The 15788-nt window shown below is 42.5% G+C and overlaps 1 protein-coding gene across 6 annotated transcripts in view; it reads right to left on the bottom strand.

The window, feature by feature from the left end:
• The window catches only part of pou6f1 (POU class 6 homeobox 1), a 131552-nt gene that overhangs the window by 74435 nt on the left and 41329 nt on the right, over window positions 1-15788 (bottom strand). For all 6 annotated transcript variants that reach the window (XM_072567305.1, XM_072567303.1, XM_072567304.1 and 3 more), the window contains one exon: window positions 407-614. In XM_072567305.1, coding sequence (XP_072423406.1) covers window positions 407-614 — 208 coding nt within the window. The remainder of the gene's footprint in view (window positions 1-406; window positions 615-15788) is intronic.

Genomic DNA, 15788 nt, shown 5'->3' with positions numbered 1-15788 from the left:
AAATGAAAGAAAAAAATAGAGAGAGAGAGAAAGAAAGAAAGAAAAAAGAAAGAAAGAAGGAAAGAAAGAAAGAAGGAAAGAAGGAAGAAAAGAAGGAAAGAAAGAAGGAAAGGAAAGAAAGGAAAGAAAGAAAAGAAAAAAGAAAGAAAAGAGAAAGAAAAAGAGCTGTCTATTGACACTTTCCCCCACTTCTGGATGGTGCTGTGTTCTCAACAAATGGAACAGAAATGTTACTGGGATTCTAATGCAGCTCACAAATGCACACATAACACAAGCAGAAGTAAGCCATTCAGCCCCTCCAGCCTACACTGCTATACAACCAGATCATGGACTAATCTTCTACTTCACTCACCTTCACACGTCGTCCTACAGATCTAAGAGTTTTTAACAAAAAGACTCTGCTCACCAGTAGACCCACAGTGGTGGTTCTTCTCCATAGAAGTTCTGGGAACCCTCGATGCCTCAGTGGAAATGTTGTGTTTGTTGTTTTCCTCACCCACTACTGCTGCAGGGAGAACAATTCCTCGAGGCTCCACATCACCCGCTGCTTTAGATGAGACCTCTGCTTTCCTTAATGAAACTTTGATGATTTCTTGCCCAGTCATCACAGTGGCCTGCAAGCAGATGAAGAATCAAACATTAAAGCTGCATCTTGATCCTCAGTTACTGTTCCTTGTCTCGTGGTTCCATTTTATTTTCAAAGGCCAGTATGACTTTTGAGATACTGAAGGATAAATGCGGTTTCTACGTGGAACCGAAATACGGGTTTTTCTTCAAACTAAAAGACATGACACACACTGAACATTTTTTCTGTGATATACCTATTTGAAAAAAGCAAGTGGTATCAATTTCAAATGTTAAACATGTAAACTATGATTTAATTGGCAGTATAGTTGGTAAACATAACACAGTGTGAGTACAAAGATTTGGATGAATCCAGGTTTGATCTCTGGTTTCTATACTGTTAGCCCTAATTTGCCAGGAACAGGTAAAGGGAGAGAGTGAGGCAGAAAACAGGAAACTCTTGGTCTGTCAGCTTGATTTCTGTCGTGGAGGTATTAGAATTAATCATTAAGGAGATTATGGCTGGTCACTTCAAAGAATTGAAGGCAGTAGGTAACAGTCAACATGGTTTTGTGAAAGGCAATCTGTGTTGAACCAATTTTAGATTCTGAGAGACAGGATCTACAGGCATTTGGACAGGCAAGGGCTCATTTGGGATAGTCAGCATGGCTTTGTGTGAGAGAAATCATGTCTCATGAATTGGATACAAATTTGGCTTGACGTTATAAGACAGAAGGTGGTTGTAGAGGGTTGTTGTTCAGACTGGAGGCCTGTGACCAGCAGTGTGCCACAGGGATCAGTGCTGGATCCACTGTTATTCATCATTTACATAAAGGATTTGGATGAGAATTAAGAAGATATGGTTAGTAAGTTTGTGGATGACACCAAGATTGGTGGTACAGTGGACAGTGAAGGTGGTTATCCAGGAAAGCAGCGAGAAGGGCTTGTTTCCACACTGTCAGGATTCTATGATCCATGATTGATATGATCTTGATCAATTGGGCCAGTGGGCTGAGGAATGGCAGATGGAGTTTAATTTAGTTAAAGGCAAAGTGTTGCATTTTGGTAGGTCAAACTAGGGCAGGACTAATATAGTCAATGATAGGGCCCTGGGGAGTGTTATAGAAAAGCAAGAAATCTGGGGGTACAGGTTCATAGCTCCTTGAAAGTGAAGTCACAGGTAGATAGGGTGGTGAGGAAGGCTTTCAGCACACTTTCTCTTATTGGTTAGAGCACTGAGTTTAGGAGTTGGGATATCTTGTTACAGCTGTCCAAGATGTTGGTGAGGCCACATTTGGAGTACTACATGCAGCTCTAGAATTATCATAGTTACCCTACTATAGAAAAGATATTATTAAACTAGAAAGAGTGCAGAAAAGATTTACTAGGGTGCTACTTTTGGACTGGACGATTTGAGTTATAAGGAGAGGTTGGATAGACTGGGACATTTTCCCTTAGTGCATAGGAGACTGAGGGGTGACCTTATAGACATTTATAAAATCATGAGAGGCATAGATAAGGTAGATAGCCATCAGCTTTTCACCAGGGTATGGGTGTCCAAAACTAGACGGCATTGGTTTAGGTTTAAAGGGGAAGAGATACAGAAGGGTCCAGAGGGGCAGTTGTTTCACACAGAGAATGGTGAGTGTCTGGAACAGGTGCCAGAGGTAGTGGTGGAAGGGAGTACAATTTTGTCATTTAAGAAACATTTAGACAGATACATGTATGGGATTGGTATGGAGGGACCAAACACAGGCAAATGGGACTAGATTAATTGTGAAAAATGGATGGCATGGGCACGTTGGACTGAAGGGCCTATTTCCATACTGTGGACCTCTTTGACTCTATTGGCATTCTTTGAAGGAGTGACATGCTTCATAGCTAAAGAGGAGCCTATAGTTGTACTGTACTTGGATTTCCATAAGGTATTTGATAAGATGCCACAAAGGTTATTGCACAAAACAAGAGCTCATGATGTATAGGGTAACACAGCATGGATAGAAGATTGGCTGGCAGAAAACGGTGGCACGGTGGTTGAATTCCTGAAGAAGACTTAGGCCCGAAACATTGATTCTCCTGCACCTCGGATGCTGCATGACCTGCTCTGCTTTTCCAGCACCACACTCTTTGAAATAAATAGGTTTTTGTCTAATTGACAAGATGTGACATGTGGAATCCCACATGGGCCTTTGCTGGGGCCTCAGCTTCTTGTAATTTTTATCAATGACGTAGCTGAAGGGATTGAAGGCACGGTAGCTAAATTTGCAGATGCCATAAACATTTGGGACAAAGGCATGTTGTCAAGAGGACATAAGGAGGATTCAGACCAATATAGTTAGATTGAGTGGACAAAAATCTTGGGGATGAATATCATGTGGAAAAATGTGAAGCTGTTTACCTTGGCAAGAAGAATCAAAACAGCAAAGCATTACTTGAACAGAGATAACTTCAAAACTCTGACATACAGCAGGATGGAGGTGTTCTGCTGCATTAACACATCGTTAGTGTGCAAGTACAATAAGTAATTAAGACCAATGGGATGCAAAGCTTTATTAAAGGAGGAATTGACCATGAAAGTAAGAATGTCATGCTTCGGTTATACAGGTGGGACCAGATCTCAAATACTGCCTGCAGTATTTAAGGAAGGTCTCTCTAGTTAAGGAAGCATGTAAACATGTCAAAGAAAGTCTAGGTTGATACCTGAAATGAGCAAATTATCTTTTAAGGAATGCTGGACAGACTGCACTAATCTCTACTTGAGTTTAGAAGAATGAGGGGTGGCCTGGTTGAAGTAAGATCCTGAATGGTCTTGACAAGGTGGGCATTGAAAGAATGTTTCCTCCTGAGGGAGAATCTACAATTAGGGAGTACTATTTAAAAATTAGGGTTTGCCCCTTTAGGACAGGGATTTCCATGTGGTGCTACTTGGAACTCTGCCTCAGAAGGCAATATCATTCTCTCTCTTAAGGTGGAGGTGGGTTGATTTTTGTTCAGCAAGGGAATCAAAGGTTATTGCGGGTGGACGAGAATGTGGAATTTTGAACACAAACAGCTTAGCCAGCATCGTATTGAATGGCAAAGTAGGCTTGACTGGCAGTATGCCTTCTTTCTGCTCCTAATTCACGAGTTTACAACTTGTTAAGATTGATCTATGGTTCCAGTGTTCATAAAAGGTAGGAGATGGCAACCAGTGAGAGTTCCCAATCCTGCTACCTTTCTGGTGATCCCTGCTGAAACCAACATGTGTGAATACAGGACTTAACTATGCAACATTCATCATTCAAATGGAAACAACCTGTCAGTGCTTATTGCATGGCTCCCAGTATTCGGCATATTGCTAAAATTGCTTCAACCTTGATGTAACTTCAGAACTAGTTTTAGTTCAGATTAACGTACTTTAAACCAAAGCTGCTGAACTTTGAGTGTCAAGGCAGGTGGGGGATGTTGTACATTGGCCAATACGCTCCATCATTTACAAGTTTCAGGTTGACTCCTATGGATTACAAAGTGATTCATGTGGACCAATGATTAAGAAATGGAAGCAAACAGGTCATAAATTTTCGGCCTACAAGTTTCAGGTCTATGTAGGGAAACTGGGGGACTGTCACTTACAGCCGTGTGGATAGTTTAGTCATTAGGAAGCATAGTTCCTGCTTGACTTACATTTTAAATGTTACCAGAAAGGTAGCTAAAGATAAAAATGGTGACATATTCATTGGCACTGAAATTGCTCAAAGATTCTGTTGAAACAATGATATCTGGTCTGAAGAAAGCTCCTTTTTAGAATCACAGAAATATTACAGCATTGGAGGAGGCCACTTGGCCTATTGTGGCCCATGGCTTTCTGAAGGAGGATTTCACTTAGTGCCACTATCCTGTAATTCTATACATTCTTCCTTTTCCAGAGGTTAATCCAATTCTGTCTTAAAAGCTTCAATTGAATCTGCCTCAACTATTCTCCCTGTCAGTACATTCCCGATTCTAATGACTTGCTGTGTGAAAACCTTTTCCTCACATTATCATTGCTGCTTTTGTCAATTATCTTATATCTGTGCCCTCTCATTCACAATCCTGCCAAAAGTGTGAACGGTTCCTCTCTGTCCATTCTGTCCAGACCCCTTAGGATTTTCAGCACCTCGAGCAAATTTCCTCTCCAAGGAAATTAGCCCTAGCTTCTCCAATCCATCCCAGAACTGAAGTCCCTTATGTCTGAAAGCATTCTTAAGTTTTCTTCTGCACCTTCTAACACCTTTACATCCTTCCTGAAGTGTGCTATCCAGAACTGGACACAATACTCTGGTTGGAGATGAACAGTTTTTTTAACACAAGTATAAGATAACTTCCTTGATTTTTTTACATACTCTCTATATCCCAGTTGATAAAGCCTAGGATGCTTTATTAACTCCTTTCTCAACTTGGCTTATCACCTTCAATGATTTGAGCACATGTACTTCCAGGTTCCTCTGTTTCTGCATCCCCTTTAGAATTACATAATTTATTTTATATTTTCAATCCTAGCAAAATAATCACTTCACATTTCCCTGCATTAACTTGTATTTGCCACTTGGCTGCCCATTCCACCAAGCCTTTTCAAGTTGAACACTACTCTCCTCACAGTTCACAACAATTCCAAGTGTCACATCATCCCCAGATTTTGAAATTATGCCCTGTGCACCAAGGTAAGAGTCATTAAAAGGGCAGAGCTCCTAACGCCAATCACTGGGGAAGTGCACTGCAAACCTTCCTCTCATCTGAACAGCATCCACTAACCACAACTGTCAGGTTTCAGTCACTTGGCCAATTTCATCACATTAGTACATTTCCTTTCATCCCATAAACCTAAACTTTGCTCACAGGTCCAGGGTGACCATCCCTGTGGGAAACAAAATCAAGGACACTTTGACAGAGGGTCTTCAGGGGTGGGGTCTGATGAGAGTGGGACACATGAGCAATCTGATTTGTTCAGGCACCTCCACCTTTTCAGGTCTTCCCCACCTTCTCCCACCTGCTTTCTCTCTTGGGTCTACCTGGACCCCTCAGGCCCAAGCCACCTCTCTGGATTTATTCGAGATGTGACATCACCTCATACCCCACCCCGAGATCTGGTCCTTGGAGGGCTACCACAGCCAATGTTGAAACCGACTTCATAGAAGCCCCAACCACTGTGAGCTATGGCTGGGTTCATTGGCAACCGGGACTCCACCAGACAGAGTCAGACCTCCGAGCTCCCAGACTCCTCCGATCCCTTCCATGCAAACGTAGTCATCGAGGCATGTTGTATGCGTTTTCCTTGGTACTGGGATGATGGTGGTCTCCCTGAAGCTGATGGGGACTTCAGATTGGAGCAAGGAAAGGTTGAAGATGTCAGCAAATACTCCCAAGAGTTGGTCCACACAGGATCTGAGTGCATAGCTAGGGACTCCGTCCGGGCCAGTCGCTTTCCTTGGGTTTACTCTCGGGAAGATTGATCTGATGTCTGAAGAGGTGACAGAGGGAACAGGTACGTCCAGGGCTGTCGGGACAGGTGACATCATGCCATTCGGCATTTTGCTCAAACAGAGCATAGAAAGCATTGAGTGCATCAAGGCGGGATGTGTCTTTGTCTGCTATCTTACACTGCTTCATTTTGTATGCCGTTATGTTGTTTAGGCCCTGCCACAGGCGACGGGTGTCTGTATGGTCAGTTTGGGCCTCTAACTTGGTCTGGTACTGCCTCTTGGCATCTCTAATGGATGCCTCCTTCCTCTTATACTTTATGCCATGACTGATGAAAGCATACGCCTTCTTGACTATCCTATTTTTAAGGTTGGCTGACTTCAGGGATCTGTAAAGAATTACCTCAAGATCCTTCTGTTCCTCTAAGCCACCAGTGCCCTGTCATTAAGTACTCCCTCATCTGGTTTCTCCTTCCAAGGTGCATCACCTTGCACTTATTCAGGTTATTCATCTACCACTGCTCTGCCCACCTGACCAACCTATCTGTATCTTCCTGTAACCTATAATCATCTTCTTCTCGATCAACCACCCTACTAATCTTGATGTTATCTGCAAATTTACTTACAATCCCCCCACATGTTCAGCTACATCACTTATATCATTTACACATATATTTGTATCATTTATGTACGTTATGTATAAATAGGGTTGTCCTATAATAAGTGTTTGACTAAATTGGATTTCTGAATCTTAAAGGAATCATAGAATCCCTTCAGTATGGAAGCAAGCTATTCAGCCCATCGAATCCACACCGACCCTCCGAAAAGCATGCCACTCAACCCCCCCACCACCCCCATCTCTGTAACCCTGCATATCTCATGGCTAATCCACCTAGCCTACATATCCCAGGACACAATGGAACAATTTAGCATGGCTAATCCACCTAACTTTCCCATCTTTGGACTGTGGGAGGAAATCGGAGCACCCGAGGAAACCCATGCCGACACAGGGAGAATGTGCAAACTCCACACAGACAGTAACCCAAGGCTGGAATCAAACCCAGGTTCCTGGTGCTGTGAGGCAGCAGTGCTAACCACTGAGCCCATTGATACGGTAGACACTAAGAATGTTTCTCCCTGGCTGAGATATATAGAACATGGGAGCACAACCTCAGGATAAGGGGACCATATTTTCGGACTGAGGTGTTGTCACTTGAAGTGGGGTGAATCTTTGGAATTCTCTAGCCCAGACAGTTATGCATGCCATCAATTTGCATATTTAAGGCACCGACAGACAAACATTTCATTTCTCTGGGAATCCAGCATTATGGGTAGCGAGTGAGAAAGTAGAATTGAAGACGAAGATCTGCCATCATCATACTGAATGGCAAAGTAGTCTTGAAGGGCCATAACTATGCCTGTTCGCATGTCGTACATTCTTCGAGTATTGGGCCATTAGAATGGGGAAAGGCTTGCCTTGTTATAAATATGTAATCTCACGAGTCTGGAATTGTTCTTCAATCAGTGCTCTTAATCAGGCCTAATTAGTACATCAAAATAAGATTCTGCGTAAGTACCGTATGCATGATTAAAAAGCATAGCTTGAATGATACTTGGACGATTATTTGATCTGCTGAAAAGTAACAACATCTTACTGAGTTATACCAATTAATCATAATTTCTACATGCATATTAGTCATGAAAGTCTTATTTCATCTAAACGATCCTAATTGGAACTCTACAGCAACATTAATTTTAAATTATGTTCTCTACAATCTCTTAGAAGTGATTTTGTAGCAAAATTACGCAGTTATGAGTAGAGTCATAGAGGTGTACAGCACGGAAACAGACCCTTCGGTCCAACTCATCCATGCCGACCAGATATCCTAACCTAATCTAGTCCCATTTGCCAGCACCCAGTTCATATCCCTCCAAACCCTTCCTATTCATATGCCTTTTAAATGTTGCAATTGTACCAGCCTCCACCACATCCTCTGGCAGCTCATTCCAAACATGCACCACCCTCTGCGTGAAAAAGTTGCCCCTTACTCCCTTTTATATCTTTCCGCTCTCACCCTAAACCTCTGCCCTCTGGTTCTGGACTCACCCACCCCAGGGAAAAGACTTTGTCTATTTATCCTATCCATGCCCCTCATGATTTCATAAACCTCTATGAGGTCACCCCTCAGCAAACAGAGCTTTTCTTTGATTACAACACCCATAACCACTGGGGACCAAATGACCAGAAATTAAACTGGAAACCTCATGATCTGTACATTAGTTTATAATAGATAGCATTGATGTCTGCTAAACAGCTAGAGAACTCCTAATTATCAGTTTTAACATAAGTAGCCCCAATAAAGGCTCCAAGTTCACTAATCAATAAATGTCTCCTCATGTAACATTCGTACTGGTTGCTGGACCCAAACTTGATTTCTCTCTCATGTTTCAATAAAACAACTTTATTTCACTCTGAAAGTGAAAGAATTTTATGGCAGGTAGGTTAGGAAATTAGAAATGTTTGGGATTGATGGATCTTTGGCAGCATGGATCAGAAGTTGGCTAAAGGATCAGAAACAGAAGGTAGGTATAGATTGACATTTCTCAGATTGGAGACAAGTTGAAAGTAGTGTTCCCCAAAGATCGGTGTTGGGACCCTTGCTTTTTCTGATTTACATAGATGACTTGGAGATAGATGACTCAGTTGAGGGAAAGTCTCTAAATTTGCAGATGATACTGAACTAGGGAGAATACTGAATTGTGAAGATGGCCTTGAGCAACTTTAGAGAGATATTGACAAGTTGGCCAAATGGGCACAAATGTGAGGCAATGCATTTTGGCAGAGGAAACAGAGACAATACAGACTCAAATGGTACAACTTTGAAGAGAGTACAGGAGCAAAGGGACCTCAGGGTTCATAGACATGATTCTCTGAAAGTGGTCAGGTAAATTGAAACAGATATTAAGAAGGCTAATAGGATCTTTGGGTGTGTAAATAGAGGGATAGAGTATAAAAGCAAGGAAGTGATGCTACAGCTCTACAAATCATTGGTCAGCCCACATTTGGAGGATTGTGTTCAGTTCTGGGCACCTTATTTAAAGGAAGGATGTTGATGCCTTGGAGAGAGTTCAAAGGAGATTTACTAGATTACCAGGAATGAGGGATTCTAGATACAAGGAAAGATCAGAGAAAATGGACCTGTTCTCCTTGGAGTAGAGAAGATCAACAGGTAACTTTATTGAGGTGTTTAAAATTAGGAACAGTTTTGACAGGGAACAGAGGATATTCTATTTCCACTAGTTAGTATGCCAGTCACTAGGGATCACAGTTTCAAGATTGTCAGCGAGAGAGCTAGGAGTGAGATAAGGAGAAATTTCTTTACTCAGAGGGGTGTTAGGCTTTGGAATGCGCTGCCTGGGAGAGTGGTGGAGGTGAATTCCATAGGAGATTTCTAAAGAGAGTTGGACGTATATTTGAAAGGGGTGAAGTTAGAGGGCTATGGCGATAGGGCTGGAGAGCAGGACGAGCTGGGTAGCTCTTTCGGGAGCTAGTACAGAAACGATGTGTCGAATGGCCTCCTTTGGTACTGCAAAACTCTGTGATATGCAGGTTTACAGTACTTTACTCACTTAAAGTGTGGTCGCTGTTGTTATGGAAGCATATATGAAAGTTACTGAGTCAGGCTAAAGTGAGGTTCAATGGACTGAGGTAACTCTCCCACAAACCCCCACACTTTGCTAACACAGCCAACTTTTATGCACTTGTTGGACATTTTGTATGTAAACATTGACAATCTACGAAAACGATGGGAGGATTCGAATTAGAGCCAATCCTATCACTTACACTTTCAAGAAAGGTCAGAGAAGTGAAGAAAGATCAACTTTAGAACTTGATAAGTTAGGAGCAGGACCAATCAAAAACTGAAGGCTGTGGATTTCTTCCCTCACTTATTTCTGCATACATTGCATGCCATGGTTCTGTCCCCACCTTCACCCAGCTTTTACTCTTGCTGACAGATCACATTTTTATTAATTCATTCACAGGATGCAGATGTTGCTGGCTGGGGAAATATGTATTGCCCATCCCCAATTGTCCTTTAGATGAGCTTTCTTGAACTGCTGCAGCACACCAATTGTGCTAATATAGAGGGAGGTCTAGGATTTTGACTCAATGACAGTGAAAGAACAACAATATAGCTCCAAGTCAGGATAGCGTGCAGATTGGAGGGGAACTTTCAGGTCATGTTCCCATGTGTTTGCTGCCCTTGTTGATTAAGGCAGCGGAGATTGTGGACTTGGAAGATGCTGTTGAAGAAGCCCGGGTAAATTGCTGTGGTGTGCCCTGTAGGTGGTAGACAATGCTGACACGGTGCATTGGCAGTGGAAGAAGTGCATCTTGAAAGTGATAAATGTGGTGTGGAAAAACCAGGCTGCTTTTTCCTGGATGGTGTCAATCTTCTCAAGTGTTGTTGGAGCTGCAGTCATCCAGGCAAGTGGGAAGTATTCCATCACACTCGGACAGTGCACAGGCTTTAGGGAGTCAGGAGTGCAGGTTACTAGGTTGTTAGATTTGCTTGTCTCTGACATATTCTTGTAGGCATAGTATTTATATGGCTAGTCCAGTCCAGTTTATGTTCAATGACAATCCCCAGGATGTTGTTGTGGGGGATTAAGTGATGGTAACTGTGATGATACTGTGGCTTTAAGAGGTGTATTTTGTCCTGGTTTGTTTTAAGAGGGAGATTGAACAAGAGGTAATGAGCAGTCTGTGGTAATGTAAACAGCTTATGAAGCCTTAAGGTTTTTTTTAAGTTGGAACAACAGAAGCAGCCTGTGGGCAGCTCTTACAGACCAGGATTTCTAGTCTTTTTTTTAAATGTTTCTTAGGATTACCTTTAGATAGAAGCTAATTTTCCCCCTCTCTTGGTTACAGCTAGAAGCTGGAGTTTCTCATCCAACTGTGGGTGTTGCATGTGAGAAAATCTGATTTCTGAATTTGCATTTTTTCCAAGGGCTGTATTTATGGGATGTTACTATTAGAACAGTGAATTAGTAATAGCTACTACATCTATTATTCTGTTAAGTTTTCCAATAGAGGTAAGTTAATCTAAGTTCTTCTTTCTTTCATTGTATTTTAACTGCAGTGTTTGAATAAATTGTGTTTTGCTTAACACCTGGGAGAAAAAGTGAGGACTGCAGATGCTAGAGGTCAGAATCAAAACGTGTGGTGCTGGAAAAGCACAGCAAGTTAGGCAGCATCCGAGGAGCAGGAGAGTCAACGTTTTGGACAAAAGCTCTTCATCAGCAATAGCAGGGGAGGGGGTTGAGCGATAAATAGGAGGGTGGGGGTGAGGTAGCTATTTGGGCTTATGCCCAAAAGATCGTTTCGCCTGCTCCTTGGGTGCTGCCTGACCTGCTGTGCTTTCCCAGTTCCACACTTATCAACTTTTGCTTAACGCCGAACAGTTTGACCAGTCGAATTGCATCTGGAACACAGAACTTTATATTTGCCTTTAAAATAAGAAGTTAGGATCTAGGCTACCTTCTGAAAATATTTTGAGGGGGGCTGGTCTGGTCCACAATAACATAATTGAATGACAAAGGGCAATGGTTGGATTCATTCTTTTTGGAGACTTGTCTGGCATGTGTATTGCACGAATGTAACGTGCCACTCATCAGCATTGACCTGGTTATTGTCCAGGTCGTGGACAATATTTGGACGTGGGCTGCTTCAATATCTGAGGAGTTGTGAATGGTGAACATTGCACAATCATCAGCAAACACTCCCACTTCTGTCCTTATGATGGAGGCTATTATTGATGCTCCATCTCCACTTCGCTCCCAGCTCACCATAGGAACAGAAGGAAGCCAGTTAGTCCTCCTCAGCTTTGCTCACAACAGTCTTGATGGTGCGCTTCACAAGAATCCTCAATAACAACTTATTCACTTAGCCTGTGTTCCTGTGTTGATCAATTGGTTCCTTTAAAATATCAAAGCAGTGGCAGTAGCCCTTCTTCACCCATTTTACCTCCACTACCAGAGCCAACCTTCATGTTCACCCTTTTCCTCCCCAACTGTCTGTACTGCATTACAGGGTCTGAATTTCAATTGTTATAAGTCTTTTTATCAGGTTTTGCCCAGTGTCGGCTTCCCTGGAAACCTGACATTTCAGCTTTTGGTTTAGCTTTAACTTTCCTGAAAACCTTAAGTGTTTGGGTCCCCCTAATTTCAACTTACAATTCTAAGTTTCTGAACTAGGGCACAACTCAAATAAGACAAGCTTTGAAACCATGGATTCCATCACAGCACAGACCGACATTCTTCATGATTTGGAGATGCCGGTGTTGGACTGGGGTGTACAAAGTTAAAAATCACAACACCAGGTTATAGTCCAACAGGTTTATTTGGAAGCACTAGCTTTTGGAGTGCTGCTCCTCCCACAACCACCTGAAGGGGCAGCACTCCGAATGCTAGTGCTTCCAAATAAACCCGTTGGACTATAACCTGGTGTTGTGAGATTTTTAACATTCTTCACGACAGTCACAGTTCTTTATCTTTCTAAACGCTCATTCTTTTCCTTTATCCTCCTCTCCTACATTGGGTGAGGACTCTAATCCCTTCTCCTCAATTCGTGCCAGTTCAACTGACAGCTTTCTCTCCATGTCCCAAATAATGCCACTGCTCACCTCCCCTTCCCCACATTTGGAAAAGCATCTTTTGTTTCTGTCCATGCAGCCAAAAGGAAGGAAATTGGAATTGAGGGTAAACAAATCAGCCACAATCTCATTGAGTGACAGAGTAGACTCAGTGGGATGAATAGCCTCCTTCTGCCCTCGTGTCTTATGGTTTTTCTTCTTTTGTGCCACAACGATATTGTTGGAAAATCCAGCATCTGTTGCCCATCCATAATTGCTCTTGAACCCAGGGACTTGCTGGACCACTTCAGAATATGCATAAAAGTCAACCACATTGCTGTGGGTTTGGAGTCACATGGAGACCAGACCAGGTGAGAATGATAGATTCCCTTCTCAAAAGAACATTAAAACCCATCACCGAAAGTAGCTTCACTACACTCATCACTGAAAGTAGCTTCACATTCCAGATTTAATCATGGTGGGATTTGAAGCCATGTCTCCAGAGCCTTAGCCTGGACTTTTATGAACATTACCACCATCTTGCCTCACTGCTTATGTAGTTACTGTGCTTTCACCCCACATTTACTTATCTTGTCCAATTCACTGCATGAATCTTTCCACAAATCTTTACTCCCTGCTCCAAGCTGATGCTATTGACTGGGCTGTGCAACTGAACAGAGTTGCATACTGGGAGATCAGAAACTCCTGCTTGATAGCAGCATTCAAACTCCGGTAATAGCAGCTGTAATAACATCAAGTAAGTACTAGAAGCAGAGGTAATGGGTCAGACATCAGAGCAGGACAGTTTTCGCACAGCATTGTAATTCCTGCAGATTCCATGATTTAAAACAAAACAATGCAGCTATGATTTTCTATTGCTTCTAGTTGAGGCAAGTATTTGATTTCATTATAGATTGAATAGAAATTAATATACTGCAAACTTGCCCAAAGTTGAACAGCACAGATAATGTGGAATCTAATTATCTGTTGAAACCATCACTTTAGGATACCAGATCAGACATCCAGAAGTGTGATTAGTAGATATCTGGAGTATGCTCTCAACAAAAGTCTTCAATATTATATTTGCTAAACATTTATGCAAAAGAGCTGGTGAATAACTGATTTTGAATGGCTTTGATGCCTACATGAATAACCATAGACATGGATGATAAATTACTTACACAACTGTACAGCTCCATTGCTTGGACTATGGAAACAAGACTTGTGGAATGTAACCAGACTGGTTTGAAAAATATAGCCTATAATGCAATGAATTCAAAACCCTCAACCTCATTATCAACAGCAGTGGTGACTGGTGCTCTTTCCATGAGTAACACCTATGTCATTTTAATGGATAATGCTGCAATACCTGCTTTACCTTTATATGTTCAGTTCTCTAACCCAGTGACCACAATCTGTCCGAATTTTACAGTCTGTTTGAAAGTGAGGGAGCTCAATCTGAAACAAGGGTGTGAAGTTTGAATAAGGGTAATTGTGAAAACATGAGGCTCATGTTAGCTGAGCTGGAATGGGAAAAAACATAAAGGCACGATTATGACTTAGAACAACTATACATTCTGTCCAGCTGTAAACCTCAAAAAAAAAGGTGACTGACTGACAAAGGCAATTAAAGATTACGTAAGATTAAAAGAAAAGGCTTAGAAGGTAGTCATAAATACCAACAAATTTTAGATTACAGCAAAGGAGGACTAAGGAAAGGAAGAATACAATACAAATGCAATTTCTCAAGAAACAAAAATGGACTGTAGACGTTTTTAGAGGTATGTAAAAAGGAAATGGATGGCGAAGATACATGTGGTACAATTAAAAGCCGAGTCAGATGAATTTATAGTGTGGAACAGAGAAACGGCAAAGACGCTAAATGATTACTTTGCGTCTTTTTGATTAAGTCCAGGTTGTATTGAGTTTTTTGGAGGGATTTCTGCTATGAGGCCTAGTAGGTTTTCTCTCCCTATCTTACTAAAATTGCCTTATCAACAGCCTACCTTGCCCCTTTGGCGTCTCTCATGTCCAAATCCACAGCTTATCGTGTGATGTTCAACTTTTCAGTCAGCAGCTCCTGGAATTCACCGGCAGCCCTGATTTCTGCACCAGCTTTAAAAGCCTACTGGAAGAACACCATCAGTCCAGAGCCCTAGATATAGCAGGGCAGGAGAGATCGTCACCCCACTTTGGGGGCAAGGACGTGGAGGTCCTGCTGGATGGGGTGCTGTAGAGCTGGGACTTGCTCTTTTCCCCAAGACCAGCGATGGATGCCATGACACTAGACCATACCAGCTTGCTCTGGGGTTGCTATCCATGTTAAAGCACTCTCAGCCATCTAAAGGAATGCACAGCAATGTAGGAAGTCAGTCAATGACCTTTGTTGTGACAGAGAACATCCTGGTTCTGCCCACCCAGAATGACTGATTCACTGTTTCCAAAGCCCTGGACTGGCATTGGAGGCTGCCATTGGCTTATTGAGCCAGGACCATTACAAAAATTATGAGGGGCATGGATAGGATAAATAGACAAAGTCTTTTCCCTGGGGTCAGGGAGTCCAGAACTAGAGGGGCATAAGTTCAGGGTGAGAGGGGAAAGATATAAAAGAGACCTAAGGGGCAACTTTTTCACACAGAGGGTGCTACGTGTGTGGAATGAGCTGCCAGAGGAAATGGTGGAGGCTGGTACAATTGCAACATTTAAGAGGCATCTGGATGGGTATATGAATAGGAAGGGTTTGGAGGGATATGGGCTGGGTGCTGGCAGGTGGGACTAGATTGGGTTGGAATATCTGGTCGGCATGGACGGGTTGGACCGAAGGGTCTGTTTCCATGCTGTACATCTCTATGACTCTATGATTCTATAATCTACTGACGACCATGGAACTACTATCGATTGTTGGAAAAACTCATCTGGTTCACCAATGTCCTTCAGGGAAGGAAATCTGCCATCCATACCTGGGACTGGCTTTCATGTGATCCAGACCCACAGCAATGTAGTTGACTGCTAACTACCCTCTGTGCAAATAGGGATTGGCAACCAGCGATGCCCTCATCCCATGAATGAAAAAAAAAGCCCTGAGTGAAGGCTATCCCCCTAGATTTCACAGAGGACTCTTGACAACCATGACAGACTTCCAGGCTTTGTGTCT

This window comes from Chiloscyllium punctatum, chromosome X, assembly GCF_047496795.1.
Source record: "Chiloscyllium punctatum isolate Juve2018m chromosome X, sChiPun1.3, whole genome shotgun sequence".
Taxonomy (NCBI): domain Eukaryota; kingdom Metazoa; phylum Chordata; class Chondrichthyes; order Orectolobiformes; family Hemiscylliidae; genus Chiloscyllium; species Chiloscyllium punctatum.
This window is presented reverse-complemented; position numbering and strand designations above follow the sequence as displayed.